The sequence below is a fragment of the Rhea pennata genome, chromosome 7, assembly GCF_028389875.1.
Source record: "Rhea pennata isolate bPtePen1 chromosome 7, bPtePen1.pri, whole genome shotgun sequence".
In the NCBI taxonomy this organism is placed as follows: domain Eukaryota; kingdom Metazoa; phylum Chordata; class Aves; order Rheiformes; family Rheidae; genus Rhea; species Rhea pennata.
Genome location: NC_084669.1, coordinates 3,999,085 through 4,024,235, shown reverse-complemented (window position 1 = coordinate 4,024,235; position 25,151 = coordinate 3,999,085). Strand labels below are relative to the sequence as shown.

Sequence of the window (25,151 nt, the reverse complement as noted above, 5' to 3'; positions counted from 1 at the left end):
AATGCCGAAAGCTGGCAGGGATGGCCAGCGCTCCGGAAGGCAGCCCAGAATTCAGCCTGAACGCCAAAAATGGGGAATACTGTCTGAAAAAAAAAAAAAAAAAGGAGGATAGCGTTAAATAAAGTAGGGATAACCAGCAAATGCATCGAGGGGAACAGCTTGCTCTGTGGGAAAGGATCGCAGGGTTATTGTGGGTCAAAACCTGAGCGTTAGCCAAATGGCATCACGTTCCTGCAAAAACGCCGCAGGCCGGCTTGGGATGAGCAACCAGGCTGCAGCCTGCGAGGCGCAGTAATGCTGCCCGTCGGTCCGGCGCCGGGAGGTCACAGCCGGCCACCTGCACCCACCCTGCAAGAGGACGTGGTCCAGCTGCAGAGAAGCCACAGCAACGAGAAGGATGAGGCCAGGTGATGTGACCTCCAAGGAACAGTTTAAAAAGGCAAACTGAAGGGGAGGGATGAGGGCAGGCTCCAAGGACGTGAAGCAGAGCTGGAAGGAAGAAATGAATGACCTGTTCTCCTACCTGCACAACAGAGCTAGGTAGAAAGGGCTGGAACTGCAGGAGAGAAGATTTGGTCCTGCACTAGGAAAAGCTCTCTAAGAACACAGATCCTGGAGCACTGCTAGAGTGGCTGTGAAATCTCCATCGCTGTAACCCTCTACTACAGCTTAAGCAAACATTATCTTGAGGTTGCCTGGAGATAGCGGGACAGCCTGAGAGCTCTTTGGGTCTCTGGGATGTCCAAAGCCAGAGACAGCAGGAAAAACCTGTGCTGTTGCCATCACATGCTCCATCTAAGACCCTGGGCCATAGTCAGGCTGGACTAACCAGGAGAGCATCACTACTCCAGGAGAGCATCACTCCTTTGAAGTGGAAGAGCTGCTGTCTCAGTCCGTGGCAACATATTTCATTACCAAACATGCAGCTTGAGGAAACAGCACTACTCCATGGTTGTCCTGACTGACATTCCCAGGAAATTAAAACACATTTGCTTGAGGTTTTTTCTCCCTCGTGTACCTTACAAATCAGGACAAATTGGGAATAACTCTACCAAAACAACCTGCCCCAGGCTCTAAATGAAGCAAAATCACTGTTCTACATACCTCCGGAGGGAGCTAGGTCACAGCCCCAGTTACTTCACACTCCAATTATTTTTTAAGAAATCAAAGGTTCCTGCACTAAATTCACACAAACCAATTGCACCCTGAAAGGCTCTCAGCACTATGCTGAACGAAGCATCGCAGTAAAGTCATTGCAAAAGCTCACACAAATGTTGCATTTAAAGGAAGCTCTGACTCACTGCAGGAGGAGTTCCTTCAAACTCCAGCTCGAGACGGAGACAGATCCTGCTCTCATTTACACCGCCACAAATCCACCACGGCAAAGGGAGCTGCACCTGCCTGCACTGCGTCTGAGCTTGCCTGCGGCATGTGCCAACGGGAAGAGGGGTCTTCCCTTAGAGCAGAAAGCAAGGCATTCGTGTGAAGGCATCGTGAGCGCTCTTGCTCGTTCTCCAGGGTTGCAACGCATGCAACAACAGAGCAGGAGCAAAGGCTTGGCCTGAGACCCAGCAGCCCGTGCCTAAGCGGTAAGGCTACCTCTCAACATTTCTTTCTGTGGAAGGGACGTTTCAAAAACACCAAAAGCCACAAGTCCATGTGAAAAAACAGGCATTTGTCCTTTAAAAAATCTCCCTGCCTGGAAATGCATGAACTTTCTTAACACCAAAAGGTGGCCTGCGCTAGCCCCAAGCAGGGCAAAGCCACAGACCATGAAGCTGACTGCCACTGGGTACTACTTACACTGTTGGTCAAGGCTCACAACGCATGCCTCAGAGAACCTAAGACTTGGCCCGGACAACCAGTACGCCCCGGCGAGCGTACTCCGGTCTGGACTGGTGACACTGGCTCCCAGCTGAGCAGACACTGCCCGTTACCTGCCGGAGGACACGGCAGCCCCTCAACTGTTGCATTTGCTTCCCCGTCGCCCATCACTGGTGGCAGGATCTGCACCTCCCGAGGCATACCCACTTCCCACGCCGTTCTTTTCGCATTTTTTAATAGAACCTGTGACTTTCCATGTGTTCTGTCTGCTAGGTACTGGCTACACAACAGCTTCGCGCAAAGCCCTGCAAATTGTGGTTAATGGACAACTTGTAACTACCAGCGCATTTGGAGAAGGCCTGGGGACACATGAGAAATATTTTCTAAGTACTCAAAAAAATTTGCACGCACGTTTCCAAAAGTGATTTAGGCACTTGAAAGCCTGAGTCTCCTGAAAGTCAGCAGTGCTCTCAGGAGTGCAAATCTCTCTTACAAATAAAACTTTGGCACTTCTGAGAACGTTAATTTTTCTCCACTCACTGCCTGCTGTTAATTTAGTTCATCTTCTAACCCAGGCGTTTTCCCTATGTTCGCTACACACACATACATGTGCTGGGTGTGCTATTTCATGGTGCAAGGAAGGAAGATGCTGTACAGCGCTTTAGAGAAGCGGACGGGTGCTCCACGTAACGCCAAATTAAAGAGGAAGGAGACTACGGCAGCTGGAGGAGAGTTAAAAGGGTCAGGACAGTCTTTCTGCCCAAACAAGAAGCGCTTCAGATCTTAGAAATTTCTCAGAGAACTGCCACAAATGCATTTGACAGCCACTGAAATTTTCCCTTTTGTCTGGACTTTGGCCAGACAAAAAAGCCAAGTGTCATATTCTCACTGCCCTGTGACAGCTGCCATTAATGCTCACATGCTGCAAGCCCATTTGTTTCTGCGTGCAGCTTGCGACCTGAGTCATTCTAGGTAACGCTTTTCTGTTCCCCGCAGGGAGATGGAAGAACCCTTCCGACGGTCTCGTCACTTCACACATTGCAGCGGTTCCCGACAAAGACGGCCCGCGGCCGAGACATCCTCTGCAACGCCCGCCTGCCAGCACTCGGTCCGGAAAGCCGTGCCCAGGGCGGCCGGGAGCGACGGGATCCCAGCACGGGGACGCGCGCGGCACCGACCGGGGACCCGCCAAGCCGGTGATAATCACGCGCTGTTCCCACCTGCCGTTAGGCGCAGGCGCTGCCCGGCGAGCAGATGCGCCTCAGCCGCTATCCTCAATGCAGCGTCTGTTCTAAATTCATCTGGATTTCCTTACTTCTTTTTTTATTTATTGAGCCAATTTAGCGTATGCGAGGGCTGCTGACCTGGCAGCACGGGACAGTGAAGCCCTCTATCTGTGCCGGCCAGCGAGACAAAGTTTTGGCCCCGGCCGTGCAAGCCTGCCCACAACGCATCGCTTGTTCTCAGCAACCTTGGGCCTCTTCCAAGCCGCTCGACAAAGTTGCCCTTTAGCACCAGACCAAAAAGGGTAGTTAGGCATCTCAACTACTGGCGATTTCAAGGAAAACGTAGGAATCCAGACACCCTTTTGGCTGCGGCCTCCAGCGCTCACTGTGCAGGTGGCTTTGGGGAGACACTCATTCGCAGCAGTCTGGACTTTGCTGCATTAGCTTAAGTAAACTACCTTCCACCCAAAACGTGCTTTCCTCAGAACCGCAATAAGCTGCATTTGTAACCTGCTGCTTAACTTTTGAGCTACCAAGCTCACCTTCCTCTAACTTCCCGCAGAGACTCGGCAATGGAAAAGCCCGGAGAGGATGCGAAGGGATCCCATGGGGAGAGGAACAAAAGGAGAAGTTGCTACACAAAATACCTGAAAACCCATCCACAAATACACAGAAAAAGCAGGAAAGCCTTGACGGCTGTAACCGAGCGGCAGTGCTGCCAGCCCGCATCATTGCTCGCCAACCGCCAAAGCAATGACCGCGCCGCATGAAGCCTGCCCAGCGCGCACGCATCTGCAGCTGGACACGTCGGAGAGGCTAGCTACAACCGCTGCCTTCAGCGGGGGTCCTCACGCATGCCACGGACACGTGGCTGGGCCCAAAGCACTTCTGTAATTCGGGGTGCCCAAAGCTGATCTCTTAATTGCTGGTCCCATTTCAAATATCTCTGACGTACAAGCCGAGACCGACCCTCACACTAACTCCCCCACGTTCATTCCCTGGGCGCTATCAAATGACGGGTCAGAAACTGGTTGAACCCTCCAAGGTCTGTCCTCCACCACCTTCCAGAGGGCTTGAACCAGGTACTTGCTCTCCTCCAGCTGCCGCCAGGCACCGCACGGACGGTGCTATGTATTAAGATCGAAAACGGCAGCCTCAACACGGGGAAAGCTGAAGAAATTCATCGGGAACGTTTCTTCGTAGAACTCTTCCCCTCCCAAAACAGCCAGCTGTGAGCTCTTCCCTCCAGTGAAATCCTGCGACATGTCTCCCTCAGCTAGGGAGCCCCCAAGTGAACGCGCGAGAAGAAATATTAACGCGACTACGGTCCGCCTGGCGAAACGCTTGGCACGGCCTTTGCACAAAGGTGGAAAGATGAAATTTTGCAGAGAAGTAGCAGCGGGAAGCGGGAGGTGCCTCGGGCGACGCTCCGAATTCACCCGACGGGCTCGCGTCCCAAGGTCAACGCTGCCGCCGGCGGCCAGGATGCGGCTCCTGAACCGGCTCTGCCCCCCTTGCAAAGAACTCCTGAGAGATGAACGCAGCGTCAGGAAAGAAACGACTGAAATACCCGAGGAAAGGAAAACGCAGGAGGCAGCTATAAAATACACGGCGCACGGACCGAGCGCGACGCGTCCGGTAGGGAGCCCGAGCCGGGCAGAGGCCCGCGCCTTGCCGTGCCAAGGAATTCAAGCTCACCCAGCCCGTCCTGTAACCGCAGCCCCGAGCCAGGCGCGACCCGGCGGGAGACGCCGCAGGGAAACCACGACCACAGCCCGGAGGGGATGCTCACCGAGGCCGGCAGCAGGACCTCTGCGGGGGACCGGCCGGCGGGGCCCGCGGCACGCGCGCTCGCCCTCCCTCTCCAGCCGCGCCACGGCTTCAGGAGCGGCCGGCAAGCGGAGGTAGGAAACCCGCCCCCGAGCAGGGCAGGGGCAGGGGGGCAGGGGGGCAGAGCCCGCGCCCCCCGGGCCCTCGCACGGGGAAGTACGGCCGGCAGAGAGCTGCCCTGGCACGTCCAGCTCGGCGCTTGCATAAAAGGAAGCTGTGGAAAACAGTTTAAGAAAGCAGAACATTTTCCAAATGAGTCAACTGCAATTTGTCCAATAATATATTTTGCATAGTCACGTACCGTAGCTGCTGCATTTGCCAAAAAATTAGTGAAATGGAGCAAAACTGGACCGAAGTGTGACGGGCGCATTTCTGTCCCTGGCAGGGCCCCCGCGTCGAGGCGGTGAGGCTGCAAGGAGCGAGGGCACCCGCGCAACGGGGCGTTCTCCTGGCCTCCTCGCGCCAGACGCGGGGCTCGGGCGCGCAGCACGTCCGCCGCGGCCGAGCCCGAGCCGCCCGCGCAGGAAGGCGGCTGATCCGCCTGCCTCGCTCCGCCGCCCCTCCCGAAGCGCCGTCGGGGAGCTCTGCGCGGAAGAGATCCCCCCGCGACGGCTTTGGCCGTCACCACTAAAACTTCACGTTGAAGAACGGTTTTTGGCAGCGCCGCCCGTTGCCCACGAAGTCACGGTAACGTTTTCTCGTGCCCAAAGGAGCCCTTCGGACAGCTGTGCTGAAACTGGCTGCAGATCCGGACTCCTGCTTTACTGCCCTGCCACGTGCGCTCCCTGGACGCTCTCGGCTTACTCCTCCTCGCAGCACTCTCCTCCGCCCTGCACCGCTCTTCTAACGTTTTCAACCTCCCTTGATAGAAGATAAAATTAATGAAACGTGGCAGGGAGAGGGGAGAAACGTTTGACTGCTATTTGCAAATCGTACCGCTCCGATATTCAGCAGAAACATAGACAAGAAGGTCAAGCTCAGAAAACTGCAAAGAAATCTTCTGCAGTGCCAGTTTCTTAGTTTTTTTTTTTTTTTTTTTTTTAAGCAGCGCAGACAACCACTTTTGGCCGCCGCTTGACGGTACGTCAGTCCGTCGGCGACCTGGCAGCAGCTCGCAAGAAAGCGCCGCGGCGCCCGACCCCGCCGCCGCCAGCGAAGGGAACGCACCGCCCGCGGAGGCGGGGGCTGCGCGCGCCCCGCGCCCTCCCTCCCGGCCCCACGGCCTGCCCGCGACGCCGGAGCGGAGCGGCGGGACAGCTCGCACCCTCGCCCCCGGGAACTCGCTGCAAAACCTCCGGACAAAACCTCCGAGCTCCCGGGACGGCGCCGCGCGGGAAGCCGCCGCCTGGCGAAGCGCAGGCGCCGGAGCGCAGCAGCTGGGATTGTTTCTCGTGTAAAATCAGAGCAACGTATGCCACTGCCTTCCACGCTTTTACTGTTACGAAGTCTGCTGCAATAAACGAGCTCCTACGAGCAGCTCCCGACTGCGCCGAGGCACCCTGCCCTCGACGGCCAGCACTCAGCCGCGCTCCCTAACCAGTCCTCGGCGGGCGACGGCCTTTCTCCGGGCTGCCTCCGGCACACGCACGGCCTGCCGCACCAGCGGTCGCGCCCCAGGGAGCTTAGCTATGGTCTCAGCAGACAAGGGCAGGTGAAAACATTTATATCTTCTCCGTTTTCACGCCCAGCTGAAAGGATACTCGTAGGACAGGCAGGAAGGGACCTGACACACACGCAATCCAGTCTGGTGCCACCCAGATGTCAAACCCAACCATTCCTCTTCGCCTGCTGCTTTCGATGCTTCAGAAGCACGTGCGCAATTTGCCCTTCACGATAAAACCCTTAAAGCAGGCGAGTCGGCGATGCCTAACAAAAGCTTTTGTTTTTTGCACAGTGTGGTAAAAAACTGATGCAAAACATCTACAGAGGCAGTGGAAATATTTGGGGGGCGGGCGGGGGGGGGGGGTAAAGTTCCTTGCAGCGAACTGACTTCCTTCCTGGAGTCACGAGCAGCGCTCCGCGAGCGCGGTGGGGTCACGGGCAGTCAGTGCCCGGCCTGCACTGGCGCCCGCCAGCAGCAGCGCGCCGCCGCGGGGGTCTTCTCCGACCGAGGTGAGTACCAAGAACTGTTTATCACAGGAACGGGGAGAGGAAGAGCCCGTTTGCATTCCAAGCCAGGAGCAAACATCACTATAATCTCCAATACTGACTGATTTTTTTTCCGAGTATGTGTGTCTCTAAATACAAACAAAATAAAGAGGTAGTGAATAATGATGGCAGCATATGTAATAGTGTGACCAAAAGCAAAACCAGTCAGCCTCCCAGTCCTCTGCACCCTCTAAACCAGCTCATTTTCTTGGGTCCTGAACGCACTGGTTCCAACGCATTTTCTCATCAAGCCACAAACTGACCTTTGTATTTGCTCATTCATATTTATTTAGAGAACACTGGGGCTGAGAAGCTGGGATCTCTCTTAGAAGTTACATCGATATCGAACTATTCCCTGGGATACAACTGGAATCAAGAAACTCCAGTGTTTCGCCCGCCAGTGCGTCGGACAGTGCGCACCGCTCGCTTCAGCGAGATCGGTGCGGCTGGTCCTGCCCGGCGCCGCTGCGTCCCCGCTTTCCAAGCCACGCCAAAGCCCACGTTCTAACGGTGCGGGTAAAACTGCAAAACATGACCTAAAGCATCTCGCGGCATCTCTGACAACTATTGCCACCGAGACCGTACGGCAAATGTGACACGAACGCGTCCCTGTCCTGCTTTCCGTGGCAAGCCGCATCAGACAGCGTTACCAGACCGCTGCTGGCTACCCCTGCCGCGGGCTGCACGCTCCAGGCAACAAGGCTGGTGTTGAACAACACGTACCAGCGCTTCACTTGGAAAAAACCTGCAAAAAGCACGGCCGGATTTGAAAACATATTAGCACACACATTCAAGTCTCTCAGTAACAACCCTATCAAAGTTTTTCAAGGCAGGAAACAGAATGGGTAAGAGATAGTAAAGGCTCATTTTGTCCTTATCAGGGACAATTTTTGATCCCCTGATTTTGCCATCTAAACTGGTCTAAGTGTTGATAGTCATGATGCAACAAGGAGCCCAGAAGTTTAGATGGGTCTAAATCTCTTTGAAGCTGCGTATGGAGGAGGTAACAGTTCCTGGAAAATCCCCACCACTGCCGTGCCCTTTGAACGCTGCAAGCTTGCGTTGCGCATTCCTGGCTTGCTACTGTTTCACCAAACTCTCCTAATTTGGGGAGTCTAGCAGAGGTCCACCACACTGGACTCAACTCATACGTCCACAGTAACCTTTACAGCACACGTCCTCCTCTAACGTCTCCATGATGAGCCATCACCTCTGAATCCCCAGGCAGCTCGCTGGCCCTGGAGCGGCAGCTCTCTGGCATCGGTGTCCCCGTGCCGGCGCGGGAGTCCCAAACGTGCCGGGCGGCCAGCCTCACCGCGAGCGCCATGAGAAATCCCAGGCAAGTTCTTCTTCGTAACCAAACATTCTTTTTTGTGGTACAAGGAGAAGAATAGAAACTGTTCTTGCTCTTCACCCAACTCCAAAAACCGAGGTTGCCTTTCAATACCTAAATGACACAACGTTGTCATCCACTCATCTCAGTATTTTCAGTTGGGTTTTTACCCAGCCTCCCCAGAGACTGAAAATCAATTCTAAGACTCAGAGAAACAAAACGTAGCGTTGGCTTGCTTTTAAGAAGAACAGAAGGATTCTTGCATTGTTGTGGCTTTTAAAATTATTATTATTTCAGTAAGAATATTTTTCATAGTTTGATTTCTGCCCTAAGTTGAAGCTTTGCTAATTCGGTGCTGCACAAGTGAATGAGAAGCGAAGTGATACGCACCCACCTCTTCTGTCTAAGCTAAGGGAATGGCAGAAAGAAGAGACCAAAACATGCAACTGGGATTCTGAAGAATTAAAGGAAGTGTTTTCCCAAGTATTTTGGCTTCTCTTCTCTCCCAAGAGAGCTTGAACACTTGGGTCCCTTTCTTGATTAGCCCAGTTACGTGGCCGTGTAACTGCTTCCAGGAGTAGCTCGCACCCTTTTGGCCTGAACACCTCCGGCCTGCCCTGAATGGCGTGAAGAAAACGTCTCTTTCACCCCAAATCATTTTTATTTTGATTATGGGGCAGGGTTTATGGCCTACAAGCACACAGGGCCGCAAGGACAAGCCAAGGACAAGCCGGTCCGCTGCCAGAGCGGGACACGGCCCCAGCGCTCAGAAAGGTGGGTGCCACCCCCAGCTCTGCCACCAGCCTCCTGGAGCACTGCTGGCAGCCAGCACACTCACAGCTCGCCCGTGCCTCGGTTTCCCCAGCTCTAAAATGAATGCTTTGAGGTCTGCTGAAAAGCAAGTTAGCAATGCCTTGGCAGCATCCTTCTACGCTTATTCCTGGTAATGCCTACGGGGAAAAAAAGGCTGCAAACCCTTTTCATTCCTAGGACTGCTCTTAGGTTATTCCACTTCCACAAACAACGCTTTGGTGCTTATTTCCCTCCCCCAAATTAAAATGAACAGAAGGTTGATGTTTACTAACAAATTTACAGTAACTAGCAACTTTTAAGATCCCTGGGCAGAGGTCCGTAAGGAGGAGAGCCTGGAATTTTTTGCTTGCTCTCCTAGCTGGTGGGGGATCTTTTTGCCTTAAGCAGCACACTTGCATGTACCTGTTGCAGCAGACATGACTGCAACCACCCAGCCCTTGCCCTGTGACTACAGGGCCTCTGGTAGCACTCTGTTCATTTTTCAGTCAAATTCTTCTAGCTTTCTCTCCTATCAATCTCAAATATCATTCCCCACTTAAACATTTATACAAACCACTGGCTAAATGAGAGGAAATATGCAGTAACAGAGATACCTTGCCATTGCTTCAGTCCTTCATCTGAAATCACCTAACTTTCCAGTCTCATTCCTAGAGAGCCATGAACAGCAGCCGAAAGGAATAACCAAATCTGCAGGCTTCTCTCATCACAGATGTACCTGCTGTCTCCTACCGTCCAAGAGGAGCTAGCTCATTTTTACTGAGTTTCCTTCACTTTGAGGACTCTGCCTGCCTACTGAATTGCAACGCCCTACACCCATGAAAGTAACTCCACCAAAGGCAAGAATGCTCTCCAAAACTTGCCTAATCTTGCTCCATCCTCCGTGCCAGTCCTCGCTCAGAGACACCCTGTGCGTTAGCACGAAGCCTGCCAGGGCTACTTTCCATAACTGAGCTGAAAAAGCAATTAAAACTCTGGCCCAAGCACGGATATCAGCTTTGCTGTTTCTCGCTCTGCTTACGTAATTCGCACAGAGCTAAAATCCTGCTCTCCAGCCGCACAATCCCGCAGTAGGATTTCGCAGGAGACCTACCTATGCCCACTCTGCTGCTGTTGGATGCCCAAACCTGGCTGTTTCAGCTCTGGAAACCTGGAGATACTTCGCTGGAGACTTCCTTTGGGCTCACTCCATGCAAGACTGTGGTTGGGAAGTTACTTGGTGACTGCAGTATTATTTGTTTATGCTAGCAACCATGATGAGAAAGACACTTTCTAGGCTCTGGAGAACACGCGGTCCCTGGCCACAGAGCTTGGCCTGAGGACTGATCAGCAGCCAGAACAGAGTTAGGAAAACATCAGGAAGGAGGGGTGTTCACAGGATTCAGTGTTACCAAAATGGCCCAGGTAGAACCACGTAGGAAGAACGTCAGCGTGGGCAGAGTCGGGTCCTTCTGAGTGAGTTTTGTGGCAGATTTACCAAGGAACTGTGTGGAGGAAAAATAAGGAAAGCTTGGGAAAAAAAAGCAATGAGTGAAGTAGAGGAGCATGTCCATTTGCAGGTGGAGAGCGCAGCAACGAGCATGGCAAGGAGATGATACGTACGGAGGAGGGCCAGCAGCTCGGAGGCTGGCGCACCGCAGCGGGGGCTAGCGGCACGAACCAACCGCAGGGTCACAGGCAGCCCACCTGCCTCGCAAGCCTGAGCCCCAGGCTGGGAACTGCTCAGGAACACGCGCTACCTGCACGGGGGCCCCACTTCTCATCCCCTTCACAACAGCCCCTGCCCTAGCACCGCCGGTACCTGTGAAACGGCGTGAAAAATAAGGGGAAATTCTTAAAATCCTCACCCTGCCTCGTTTTACTTAGCATCAATCAACCTAGAAATTATTTTTGTCTGATCTAGTGATTTGGGGTAGCTGAGTAACTCGGGTTACTCAGAGGTTGCTTTCTTGGTTTAGGGGATTTTTTGACATGGAGAACTGCCTGCATCGGAGCTGAAAAGTCTCTCCAAATTATAAATGTGTGCCTGTGCTCCCCATCACTCCGTGTCCTGTCCTAGGATGGAGCCGTGCTGGGGAGCACTGCTTCCCTCTCCTCCGAGGAGGGGCTGCCCGACACGCTTCCAGGTTTTGTTGCGCACAGTGCTAGCCCTTCCCCTGGATGGGCAGCTTGCACCTACCCAGAATGTCCAATTTTGGAAACTATTTTGCTCAGATTTGTTATGTATAACCAAGTACAACATTTATGATACTGTTGGGTTCTGTTAAGCTTACTAGATGGGCTTAATCTAACTGATAAAGTGCTCAATTGCTCCTAACGTGCGCTGAAGGCCTCTATCCACATCCTCCAAGAACCTCACTGGAGGTGTGAGGCCACGGCAGAGGGAGGGGGATGTTGGCAAAATACCCAAAGCAGCCCACAAACTGATAGCCCAGAGCTTCACTTCAGGTCTCAATGCCCTGTTTTCTCCACATTTGTGCCTGCCATCCCTTGCTTTGCTGGTGATGCAAGGCCAGAAGAAGGGAGTCCTCTGCAACCCCTTGCATCTTTCAGGCACCCTGGCAGAAGTAGCATCACTGAGACTGGCAGGGCTTCTTCCTCCTTACAACTCACTCTTTGCTCTTTATCACAGTGCTTTGAAGCTAGAAAAATAAATTACTGTTAACTGCTGAATACCTTCTAATCTTTAGCAGTAATGCTCTGTTCTCAGAATTCAAACAAAACTTAGGAAATGTCCGATCTGGAGCGGAAGCAAAAGAAATGAAAGTCCCATATTAATGGATGTGTTATGGATGTACCTACAGAACCACAAAAGTGTGGTGACTTCTTGTAAAGATGTCCTTCAGGAGCATTCAGCCCTAACCATTCAAAGCAGGGTCAAGTGATGCTTAAGGGGAAATCAAAAGCACAAAAAGGAGGCACAAACAATATCAATTCAAAAACCACAGAGCAGGAACAAAAATGCAGTATCTGATCAGTGCAGAGCAGGACAACCAAAAGGGACTTAATTCCAGCAGTGCTTGTGGTAGTGCTCCATGCACACCACTTCAGCTGTGTGAGAATCCACCAGGCCTGGTCCTTCTAGAAGGCGGAAACCGGGGCTTGGGTGTTCCACTTCTTCGCTATCCCTTGATTAGCCTTTCAAACCTGTGCAGAATCTCATTATAAGCAGTTCAGACCATCTGTCTGGTCTATGAAGTCCAGTCTACAGCCTGTACTGTCAACCCTGTCCCAAAGGCCGGATTCGGTCGATATGGTTGTGCCTGTCAGTTCAGTGTGGGAGAGCGTGGGAGGAGGACAGTGTCTTCTTCGACGTGTCCTATCAGAGCAAATAGGGTGCTGCACTCTGCACAGGACCAGCGCTGAAGGCAGACCACCTCCTGTCACATTGGCCAAGAAGAGGTCAGTGGCTGCTCTGAAATGGGAGCCAGCTCTCCACTCTCCAGGCCAGCAGGCCAGATGCCAAGACCATGCTCTCAGGTAGGACACAGAGCTCCAACTCCCCTTGTAGGTGGCAGCTAGACACGGTTTGTGCCCAGCACGCAGGCTGCAACATCAGAGGTGGAGCAGGCAGAGATGAACCAGGAGCTTTTTGACTTACTTTTGAACATCTGCACTTTTGCTTGTCTAAGGGCTGTCCCCATTTTGGATGTTTCCCGTTGTTTTTCCTGTGGAAAGTGAGCTGTCGCTCTTATTCTCGCTGGGCGATGATCATGCTCGCACCACGGCCAGTCACATCTCCTCTTTCTTGCCAAACAGCTAGCGCTGCACAATCAGCATCCCTTCTGTTGAAATTCGATTACCAAATACATTTGCTATGGTGACACACTGCTCTTTTTAGCGTCTTGACTATTTCATAACCACGACCATTTGTGATAGCCCGTGCTCTCCCTCTTCTTAGCCCATTTCCTTTTATTGTTTTGCTTTTGCTGCCATTTCCACCTGCTGCTGCATATTCTTTCAGCACAAAGCTCACTTCTGATTAACCTAGTGAGTGCGTTTGGAAAACGGGTTGCAAACGGTTAGGGCTTGGGTCAGCAGGGAAGACGTGAAGATACACTGAGGCTCTTGAGAGTGGGCTTACCTCAAAGAGAGGCAACTGGGAGCACTTTGAAGAGACGCAAAGCGAGACTGAAAGAATACATCTTTCAGTAGCTAGTGCTGGCCTCCAAAAGAGGTAGCAAAGGACAAAAATAGTCATTGTTTCAGTATCAGAAACAGTATTTAACATCCATAAAACCTTCAAACACCTGCACGAGCACGACCTTGCAGGAGCTCTCAGCGGTTTGGCAGGCAGTACCTTCTCCAAACAGGAAAATGAACAGAAAAAGTAAGTGGGAGCTGCAGAAGAGCCTGTCCTGGGCGCAACCCAGCTCCCCTGGTGCCCCATGCTCACAGCACCGCTATCGAACACGCTCACACAGGGCAGTGGGGCCAAACCTTCCCGTTTTGGCCGGGAACTGACCCCCTTCCAGGAGTGGAGCAAGCACAACTCCTGCCGCTGGCCTTGGGCACGAAGGCCTGAATCCCACGTCTGTGGGAGCCACTGACAAATCTCCCGTTGATCTAGGGAGGTTTCTAGCTCAGCTCCAAGGCTTCTGTGCTCCGAGGGGAAGGCAAATGGATCATCCCCACCCGGAGCCACGTGGAAAGCCAGGGAGAAACGCAGCACACACAAGGTCCCTCCGAGGTGCAGGATCAAAGCTCGCGGCCACGCGGCCCCGGCTGCTGCTAGCAGGTGCCCGCGTCCCTGCCAGGCACGTTTTCACGCGCCTGGTACCGGCCTGCCGCTCGTTAATGATTAAGCCGCAACGCTTTCAGGACAAAGTACAGGAAACCTTTCCAAATACCTTCTCCCTTCCCTTCACGACGAGCTCTAGGAATACATTACCAAGGACACGACGCAAGGTATAGGGAGTCCCATTCCTGCACTCCTAGTGCGTGGGCAGAGCACGCTTTTGCTCTGTTTCATGCCTACTTTGAATGGCACCATTTTCCATTTACCTTCTTTTATCAATATCTTTCTACACTTGTGCCCTCTGGTATCTCCCCTGCATGGGATGCAAGAGCTGGCCTCTCCTCTCTGCAAAATCCACGCTCCCAAAACAGCACGGCCCTGCTGCAGGGGGGAAAAGCTCGTCCGCACTGAGCAAAACCCGTGCTCCCAGCCCAGAGTGAAACGTGCCTCCGTTCTTAGCTTCACGTGCATGTCCAAAAGTACACAGACTTCCTTGCTTCAAGTGCATTACGCAGGACAGAGGGAGGCCTGCGTGTAGGTACTGCTGTTGGAAAGTTTTGACAACCATTCGCAGTACAGAGCTGGGGTGCAGGCTCAGCACTATTTTCCAGCGGTGGCAATGGCTGGAGACCCTCAAGAATGAAACTATGTCCACATAACTTGTGGGTGTTACAGGACTGAGGAGATAGAGCCTGACTCAATATCCACCAACAGACACCAAGTGCCCAGCTGCGAGATCTGTTAGATCATTTACCAACTCTTCGAAGCTTTAGCATTGCTTCTCCTCTACAAAGCCAAGCCAGCACCTTCAACGTGTCACTAACAGCTTGTAACTCTTGTGGGTATTAATCTGGCTATTATTGTGCTGAAGGTTCATCCATTCTTTTTTCCTTTTTTTTTTGAAGCGCCTAAGGGTGCTACTTCACTAGCTAAGTGCCTACTTTCAACGTAGAACTGTTCCACATCTGGCACAAGATAAGCAGTAATGCTTTCAGCACAGTTAAATCAACCAAACCCATTGCTCCTTCAAGCAACGTCCACCCAAAGGAAACCTTCCCCAGCCCGAGTCAGTGCTCCTCCTGCTTCTCCTCACCTGCAGCAAGCAAACTAACCGCGTTCCCATCGCGGAAATACTGAGGATCTCCCTCTTGCTAACGTTAACTGGAAGAGGCGGGGGTGCAGGCACAGCTGACCTGGGAAAGGGACCTGGAGGGTGACACTAAAATCCCCTCCCTGCAGCCTGGCTCTTGATGCCACCGTCCACATCAGGTGCTCGAGGCTTTGCAAGGACAGGGGGCTGCAATGCTCAGGCCGCTTGGACGGTGACATTTTGATCGGCTATCTGAAAGCAATTTAAAGCCCAGAGGTGACCAAGTGCACCGTCCAGCATTTTACCCTCGTGAAGAGTTGAGATGCGACTGCCACGAAACACGAGTCCAAGTCCTCTCTGCTGTCCTCAGGAGGGGCACAGTCCCGCCAGACACCGCGCCTCGCTCTCCTCGGGGCTGCTGTCAGCCCCGCAGCCTTCGCTCCCCTGCCTGATGCTCTTCTCATGATAAATCGGGCTCAGCGCGCCTGCGCCGTCGGGTATCCTACACGATGTCAGGGGTTAGGGCACAGCCAGGGAACAGCACGTGAGAAGGAAAACTCCGGTGAGCAGCTGCTACTGCTGCAGCTGCAAGAACAAAAGCACTTGCAGTTCCTCTGCTGCCAAAACCAAGCACTAATTTTGCTGGATGTTTTAAGCAACCAAGGAGCATGGATCCGGGTTCTTCCCACGCACATGTGGAGTCTGGAAGCACTTCAGGGCCACAGGAACATTTCTTTCTTCCCTTCCTTTCTGGAGAAGAAGGGTGTCCTTGGAGATGTTTTGCTCTCCTCGAGCTGCCCAGCAGCCCCACAGCCCCTTCTAGCAAACAGCCCCAGGGCCGTGATGTGTTTGTAAGTGGTTCGTGCTCCTTGTTGTTTGGTTTTCCTATCAACTTCCAGTCCTACAGCTTGTTGTCCCCCAGGATTTGCAGAGACCATTTTTTTCTCCTCTTACAACGGCACGAGCCCCACTCCACGATGGTAGCTGTCATGCAGGCTCTCCAGATAACTACAGGAATAAAAATAGTACGGTTCCTTTCATCTTTCCCCTTCGTTCACCAGTAAGTATTCAAGCAGATGCAGCACACATGGAGTAATCCATCATTCAGAGGCTTTGCAATGGGTTTGACGTTTTGGTCTAATCCTGAAAGGTCTGGAGTACCTTCCTGCTGATGCCCAGTGAGGGTCTCCAGCAACTCCTGAAGGGGCTGAGCTGCTTGAAAAGCTTGCAAAGCTTTGGACACGTGGACACATTCAACCTCACAGATCAAACCACCGGTCAGGGCAAGCAAATACCCGCTGGGTAATGGAGCCGAGCTTCCCGCCAGCACGCACAACCAGGCTCTGGGTGCCGAGCTACTGGATTGGATTGGATTTGGCTGCGCAGAAATCGCACACGGCAGCCTTCCTCCTCTTCATTTGCCCTGTCGGTGAGTCACCTCGCAGGGTGCTAAGGCTAAATGCAGCGAGCCAGCAGCCAAACGCCTTTTCCTTCACCTTTAGAAGGAAGGAACTGTTTGGGAACGAGCTGCACAGCAGCTTTCTGTGCAAACTGGGGGAGCGCGACCGGTGCTTTGCATTGCTCCGCAGCAACTTGTCCCCCAAAATGGAGCGATCAGAATGACAGCCACATGCAGCCTGCAGTTCCTGGACACGTCCTTACGTCATTCCACCACGCTGGGCTCCCCAGGACTCTGATAGTGGTTTGGGGCTCCCACTGCCTCTGCGCAGCCCTTCGCCAGCGCTCCTCCCCGGAGAGCCGCCCGGAGCAAACCGAACAGTCCACGTACGCCAGCGCGAGCGTGTGCTTTTGAAGTTTCCACCAATGCGAGCAAATGAAAAGGCCTTCAGTGATGCCAGTTGGGTTATTCCAGCTTGTGGCTAGTAAAACGCAGTAACACATGTAAGTTGTTTTTACTGCCTATCCAGCTTATTAGCTAATAAAATGAGCTTAATGTATTAAATGTTACTGGCATGGTTTATCAAAAGATGACTGCAAGGCCCTGTCTTTTTCCCCTGCAATCTCCCAAATGCATAGTTTTCTGACCCTTTTCATCTTTTAAGCTCTTCAGCAGGAGGAAAGACTAATCACTTCCTCCAACACAAATGAACTCATTCAAACACCCTTTCAGCTGCCAAGCATAAAATGTCATGAAATATCATGTTCTTGTAGAGGGAAAAACTGAACTTATACCATCAGATGTCATCGCATTCATGAAAGACAAGACGACAAAATCCAAGGCTCTGTTTTTCAACCTCACCTGATTAAGTGTTGTCAGTAGTTTCATTACGAACAACAAACCTGAGCTTACTGGAACAGCTTTCATATGGGGAAGCCCAACAGACTTTGCTAGTGCAGTAAGTGGCCATGCAAAGTGCACAAAGAAAATCACATCAAAGGCTCCCAAAACGGTCACCCCAGGCTGAAATGCAGCAGCTGCTCAACAGCAGCATGGCACAAGGGACAGTGAAGACGACAACCACGCAAAAAAATGAAACTTCAGGGGAAAATTTTTGGCAGACTGAATGTAATAACCCAAGTTGGACTTAGGCCAGGAGATCGAGGTTAATACTCTGCTCTTGCAACTGGTGGCATGGGATCTTTAGACAGTTTATCTCCGTACTGCACAAAGCTGGTGTTGTCATTGAGTTCACGATTGTAAATTATTGACGTGAGAAATGTTGAATCATAAAATTGTGGCTGGAGGAAAAATTCATGAGTGCAGAATGAAAACGCTTCTTGCACTGTCCTTTGATGCAGCCTTTCATTCTGGCTCTCGCTCACATGTTTTTAAAGTCCAATAATCTGGTCTCGCAGGAAGAGGACTATAGAGCAAAATCCTCTCAGATTCTCACTTCAGATCTGTTATCTGGCTTTGCACTGCAGATTGAAGAGGGAGGGTTTGCTCTGTGTTTGCAACTGAAAATGAAACACGATAACATCTCCAGAGTGGAAAATTACAGAGGCTAAGAGTAAGAAAAGCCCAGCGTAGTAAGAGCTGAGCTGCTGGCAGAGCGAGCGCTAGATACCGGGGGCTGCTGTCTTCGGTTCAGCGAGGCAGGCTCAGGGCTCCTCTCTCCTGAGCTCTAAATGTAGCCTTTACAGTGTTCCTGCTCAAAATACGTACCAGGAGGAAACAAGGGCATGGTGGAGGCGGCGTGTGAAAACGAGTGCAGAAAAGAAATGAAGGAATTTATTAAAGACTGCAATAGCAAAGGCAGTTAGAGGAAAACCGATTTCCTGCTTCGATAAAAGGAGCATCTTTCCCCATAACAATTGTTTTACTTTGCACAAAACAGATGCACCTCAGAAGTGATGGATTTTAGCCTAAACGGAAGCAATCAGAGCTCAGGCTGTTGTTTTCTGAATTACGGTACCTCACGAGTTCAGAGGGCTACGGTTTGCCTACCTGTAAATACACGTTGGGTAATGTCTGAGGCGCCCATGTTTGCACGGGTGAGACCCTTAGCTCTTACCTGGGTCATCTTGGCAAGGTCCAGTGAAGGCCTTTGCTCCTGAACCTCCTCCGGCCTGCGTCGCTTGACTCCGACCTTTTTGTCGTTGAGGACACAGGGCTGCGATCGGCTTCGGGAGAGGCCGTGGGAGCGCCTCGCCAGCTCCGGCGTCGAGGCAGGCGTGCTGCTCGCTGAGGGCGGACAGTACTCCGAAGAGGAGAAGGGATCGTGGGAGCAGGAGAGCGACCGCTGCATGTCGACTCTGCCGCCCTCCCCCGAGCCACGGTCGCGGCCCCAGCCGTCGCCTCCGTGTCCGCAGGTAGCCGACTTCCTCATCCCTTGGCTCGTCTGACACCCAAACCTGCTGCTAAATCCAGAAGCGTCGCAGGACGAGGACAGTGTGTTGGACCTGGAAGGTAGGCTAAAACTTGAACTCCTCTGCATGGTGGTAAAGCCATTCGAGTAGCGCTGTACGCTTCCTCCGCTGTAACACCGGCGTTTTTCTACCGGAGTCCAAACCTTGGAGCCTAGAGGTCTCCATGACGTCCTGCAGCTGGACATTTCGTCTGAAAAAGAGAGGGACCTACACTGGCGCTTGCTGGGGGGTGCTGATGGGTTGCCGTTGTGGTCGCTGAGGCTGAGGTCCTTGATCAGGTTGGTCACCGAGCACGTGCTCGCTGCCTCCCGTTGCCAGAGAGAGCCTTCCTCGCTTTTATCGGCCAGGCAGTCCCAGATGTGGGCGCTCGGCTGCTCGATCTGAAGTGGACACTTCCTGCTGAGATCTCTCCATCTGTCATTTTCTAGTTTAGAAACGATAAAAACACACATGTACACACATTAGCATTAATTAATTCTGTGATTCGTTTTCTATGTCCATAAACAAAGACTAGCATATGGGACATTTTCCAGTGCAAATTAATTAAGCCTTGGAATATGGTTTTCCAAACTGCCAGCCAAATGGTTGCTGTAGCATAGATGGAGAGAGAGACCAAATGATAATCTCAGCAGAAGCACAACTGCTAGAAGCAGATAAAAATATGCCTTTGCATCTCCAAATCACACTAGCCAAGGGGAGCTTAGCGTTACAAAGTGACACGGTCATTGCTTTATCTCTGATAAATCATGCCTCAGACGCGTCTGTTTAGTCCTGGCCTCCGCAGCCAACAGCTGCCCGAGAGGTTTCCCCCAACCCTGTAATCGAAGAACACGCAGCAGGACGGATCCCGGGGAGCACGCGGCAGCGCGGGAAGGGAGCAGGCGCCCGGGAGGAGGCCGGAGCGCACGCCGCGGGATGGGTTTGGAGGCGTCACCGAGCCCCCGCGCGCCGCGGGGCAGAGCGGTGGCGGCAAAGACGAGCCCCCGGAGCGGGCTGCAGCCCCGAGGCCGCCCCCGCGCCGGCAGGCGCAGCCCGGCTCTGCCGCGGTTAATTCTAACCGCTGCTGCCCTCGCTTTAATACGCGCCACGAGAAGCGAGAAACCCACGCCGGACAATCGCAGCCACGTTTGGGTCTTTATTTCCCCCCCCTGCCAGTTTCGCCAAAGGCCCCGGGGAGCCCGGACAAGAGGATACAGGACACCGTCCCATTTCGGCATTACTTCTGCACAAACACTACACACCTCTGCAACTCTCCAAAGAAATTCCCGAGCGCCCCGTTACCTTCGGCAGAGCCTTTGGGTTATTTGCTCTCCCCTCTGCAGGGCTCTCCCCGCGCTTAGAGGCGGTATTCTTGGTTGTTAGCGTCTTCAAAAGCCTCCCGCTCTGGCATTTTAACTGAAAAAGCCACAAAACTAAGCTTCAAGCCCCTTGCTGCAGGCGCTCGGCCAGTGCCGGCGCCCCGCTTTCCACGCACACCTGCTCCGTCTCCCCCTTCTCTGCTGTTCAGAGGCAAAGATGAGCGGGAGCCCGCCCGCGTGCAGAGCCACCTTCACCAGCCCCTGGATCGCTGAAGGCCCGTTGAAACACCACCGCCACCACTACCTATTTTCCGAGTTTCCTTCGAGGCCACACCTGGGTGCTCGCTGTCCAGCGTGAACGTGTCCCACTGAACCACGCGGCGAGAGCCGCCTGCTCTGCCCTCGTTAAAGAGCTCCTGACCTTCCCCGCACCAGCGGTGCCCTGCTCTGCCTTCTCTGCTCAGGCAACGACGTGCTGTTCCACTACCAAATTTTTATCTTCTGGGTTAAAAATCACCGAGTGTGAACAACCTGGCAGCCAGCCTCCGGGTGCAGCAGGGCGAGGAGGAGGATGCCCAGCTGCTAGATGAAGAGGAAAGCTGAAGACCACGGCGGTGCTCCCCCATGAAGGGCCACGCACGCAGCCGAGCTCCTGCGGAAAGGCACTGGACCCGCAGCGCTGGGCATCGGGTCCCCTCCGTGGCTCCCGCTCGCGTCCAGGTCACATTCAGCACGCCTTTCTCCAGCCCATCACCACGGGACTTGGGGTCAACGGCTGAAGGCTGAGTCTGCACCAGCAGAAGCTACATCCTCAAGGCAAGGAGAAGAGGTGGCTGCCATCCTGAAAGCATCGTTGAAAGCTGGAGATGTCTGCATGGCCAGTTGTCTACAGCCAGCGGGCTCCACCCTCAGAGCTGCGCCAATCCATTTCCAAATTCTGAGATCCAAATTTTGTGCAAGCCCCACAGATACTGCAGGTCCCTCTTACGCATTGGGTGTCTGAGTCTGAGGTTGCGCATAATCCCCAGTCCAACGGACTGGGGAACTGTGCCCGAGGGACCAAAAACAGAAGTAACTAACCTGATGGGGGGTCACTGTACCCCAAAGAAAATCTCGAGCCCAGGAGGACGTTTGCAGATCTTCCACCTCTGCAGCTTTGGGACAGGCACATGGTTTGCAATTACTGCAGTGAGGGCGTGCTGCTCTGATAACACAGAGTAAGTTTCAACAACCGCGTTCACAACCACAGAAAAAAAAGGGTGTAAAATCAAAATGCTGACACAACTTTAGTTATAACGACACAAATGTGCTGCTATAATATTTTTACAGTTCCTTTTTATACATAATGCATGATCCTTCTGCTCAAGTTTCCTCTACGTTCTTCTCCTGTGAAATAATTTACATTCATACATAATTTATTACAGCAACTTGTAAAGTAATTATGGGTTTCAATCAATTTTTTCTTCTTTTTGGCAAATAAATTCTGCTTGGATCCAAACCCAAACATTTCTTTTCATGCATGTGTATGTCTTACTCCGCTTTTCACGTGTTGTTCAACTTGAATTCTAGTCTGCTGATCTCTGTGCACCAGGGAAAAGGCAGTCTGCATTTTCCACTGTCCTCTGCTTATGTTCAAGAGATGATTTCTAAATGTGGAACAAATTTAACGGTTGTAATTAGCTGGTGGCAGTGACATAGAGCCTTACAGCTCTCCTGCCTTCCTATTTCTCAAATAAGATTAAAGTACGGTGCATGTAGCTATGCTTCAACGGGAAATGAAAACAACAGCCTCCTCATCTGCACCACTTGAGAACACAACACCCGGGTTTGTGGTTCGCGGGCTTTCTGCGCCCGTAGTCTTTTTTTGGGAGGGAAATTCCCCAGCTTTATGGGAAAACGCGCATGGTTCTTCAACGTGTTCCTCTAACGAGGTCTCCCAGTTTCAGGGGAGCTAAGCGCCGTCTGTGTTTTTCTACGTGGCTTCTCCTCTTGACAGGTTGACAGACCATGCTTAAACATGCAGAAAGCACTGCCTACACTGACAGCCTCTCCAAAAAAACGACCTGTAAGGAACACCGATCTGTCCCACTACAGACTTCTCGTATGTGATGCATATGGAGTCGAAGCTGCTTTTGGAGCAGTATTTCTTGCTGCAAGTGCTTGACATTAGTCATTTAAACGGAGCCTTCCCCCCTGGAGCCGGCTGGGAAGACACCCCAAGGCAGCCGTGGGTGGTGTGGTACCCATGAGCAAGCAGGCAAGCGGTGAGGGTCTGCAGGAGGAAGAGCTGCAAAACCTTCTGGCTGGAAAGATTTGATCCCAAGACGGGCGTAACCACGCTCACCATCACCAGGCAGCGACCACACTCACGGGCTGGAAGGAGTTTGGATCAAAGCTGATTTCCTGCTTACACAGCAAACTTGAGACTGTGGCTGTTGCTTTGCATCCGCCAGGTTTTTCAGATGGGGCTGCATCAGCGCTGTGTCTGCTCCTACCAATTTAGATGCTGAGTGCTCCTTACATATCCGCTAGAGAGAAGTTCGCTGATGCTGTCAACTACTGTTAAAATACTGTAAATTTTCTACTGCCATCCACCCAAAGAACAAAAGTTTTCAGTATAGCAAGTCAGAAGTAATACCCAAAGTTCCTAGTATGCTGGCTTCTTCCCTAGTGCAGCCACTGACATTTCCACTGGGGACAGGTAATGGAGACAGTAGAGGAGGAAAAGCCGGAGGGGAGTCAATGATTGCACAATTCGTGCACTCTCAGGTATTTCAAGGGGCCATCAAGGAGAAAGGAAAAACAAAATGGTTGAAAATTTTTGGTTTTACACATTTGATATCTAATGTTCTTCCTAACAAAGCTATAGCTATACAAAGATTAAAAAACCCAATATTTTTAGTAATAGTATTATCATTACACTGCCAGAGTATTTCTTATGAATCTCAAAGTCAAGAGGTCACTTTGAAAAGTGGATCAACACTGCTCCACCTGACATACGAAGTTTCTAATAACATTTACTCGAAGACTGAGTTACCAGGATAACCTCCGACGGGCTTGCAGATCCTCCCAGTGTTGTTAGCTTGACAGGCCACCAGTTAGACGGGACATCACGCTTCCCTCCGGATAACAAGCGATGGTCAGCCGTGATGCCAGGTCCCAGGGGCGGCCCTGGGAAACGGGAGCGCCCGGCACGGCGGAGACGCGAAGGGCTCTGCAAAGCCCTCGGCGGCACGGCGCTCCGACGGGGCCGGCGAGCCCGTCGGACGGGGCGCGCGTGGCTCCCCGCTCGCTCTGGGCTGGCGGGGTAAGGGCGACAGACCGCTTGTGCCGCTCCTCGGCTTTGAAGACTTCCCGTTGCAAAGCCCGCGGAGCACAGCGCGACAGCACGGCCTCCGGCGCTATCAGTTCTTCAGCATCATCGGCAAACGTCCCAGGCTCCCAACCATTTCAGTGCTCGTTCAGCATAAAGAGCGATGGCAAGTCGATATAAGAAGTACTGAACATCGAATACCACAGTTTACATTAATGTCAAAGGCAAAAAGACGTTTTCCTTATTGTTTGAGGCTGGTCCAGACACATCGGGCTAGGTGGCAGAATATCTCAGTGGTAATACTAGTATTTATCACTTGCATCGTGCAAACACTTGAGAGCTAGTGGACTGGACACTCAAACACAATCCCTGACCCAAAATGCTTACAATTTCAGCTGCATGAGTTACTGGAAAAATAAGCAGACATATCAAAGCATGGAAGAAAAGAAAAGAAAAAAGAGGAGACAAGCAATCCACTTAGCAACTGCAGCGGGGCAGGAAACCCGCACCTGGAAGGACGGCAGTGGGGACGTGACAGCCAACAGTCGATGGCTCCCTGCGCGCGAACGCCCCCGCGCAGGCCTGGGACGCCGCCGGCGGGGCCGCTTCGGCGGACGGCTCCGTCGGCCGCGGGCTCCGAGCGCCCGGCCGCCGTCCCGGCGCAGGGCACGCGATGCAAAGCGCAAGGGAGGCGGACGACTAAGGAGCTGCGCCGGGGATTTGCAGGGAAGCGCGCTTGGAGGGAGCGTTCGCTGGCGAGAGGCACCGAGAAAACCAATCCTCCTGCACATTGCTAAGGGCGACCGGAGCAGAGGAGAAGCAGCAGTAAACATTGACAGAAGCGGCTGTTACTCACCCATAATTCCACAAGAGAAGAGGGTAGGTCCTTGACTCATCTTTGGAGTGTGCTGAAAACAACCAGAAAAACCATTCACTTCTCGCAGACTGGAGCAGTTCATCAGCAACCACCGCGCGCTGGTGCTCGGCGAGCGCGCAGCGCCCAAGGCGCCCGCGGGCACGGCCTTGCATCTCGGCCGATTCCAGTTTAATTAAAGGCTGCGGAAAGCCAGCGCGTCCCGGCCCAGGCTTGCAAATCATCTCTGCTGCAAGTCGTCCCTCCTCGCAGGACCGGCGCCAGCGAGGTCCCCGGTCCCGGGACCCGAAACACTGGCGAAACTAAACACGGAGCTGCAACGCGGCAGTAACTCTCTACCAAGCCAGGAAGAAGCAGCAGCGGTCTCTGAATCCCATCCAAGCCCACTAAGGCCTCCTATCTAGATAGAAAGCAGCTATTTGTTTTTTTAAAAACGTATAGCGTGTTTCTAAAGCAGGGCTCCCTTGTCCCAGCACTTCTTCTAAGGATTCCATGTTCAAATTGCTTCAATTCGCACTAAAAATAGGAAAACACGCCACTGTATGGGTACAAAATAACTCCAGTTGCTTTTTACACTTTTTCCAAGAAATTTCTTCTTGACAGTGCAAGAGAAATCAGACCTCTAAACATGGGCATGGATGGTTTTATAAATAATAAATCAATACGTTATCGGCAGCTAAAGGCCATTTTAGCTGTGTGTGTAAAAACACGCTTCCGTGCTAATGGTTCTTCTGTTATCCCCCAAAACGTCCATATTCTGCTTCCGAAACGCCTGTCCTGGCAGCGGCACCCCGTCTGCACGGCGCTTTACTTCACCCAAGGAAAGCACCAGCGCA

General features: G+C 52.5%; 1 protein-coding gene across 3 annotated transcripts in view; it reads right to left on the bottom strand.

The window, feature by feature from the left end:
• The window catches only part of FAM53B (family with sequence similarity 53 member B), a 44,091-nt gene that overhangs the window by 4,329 nt on the left and 14,611 nt on the right, over nucleotides 1-25,151 (bottom strand). For all 3 annotated transcript variants that reach the window (XM_062580718.1, XM_062580717.1, XM_062580719.1), the window contains exons 3-4: nucleotides 24,298-24,349; nucleotides 18,476-19,254 (exon numbers count right to left, since the gene is read on the bottom strand). In XM_062580718.1, the coding sequence (XP_062436702.1) occupies nucleotides 18,476-19,254; nucleotides 24,298-24,349 (831 nt within the window). The remainder of the gene's footprint in view (nucleotides 1-18,475; nucleotides 19,255-24,297; nucleotides 24,350-25,151) is intronic.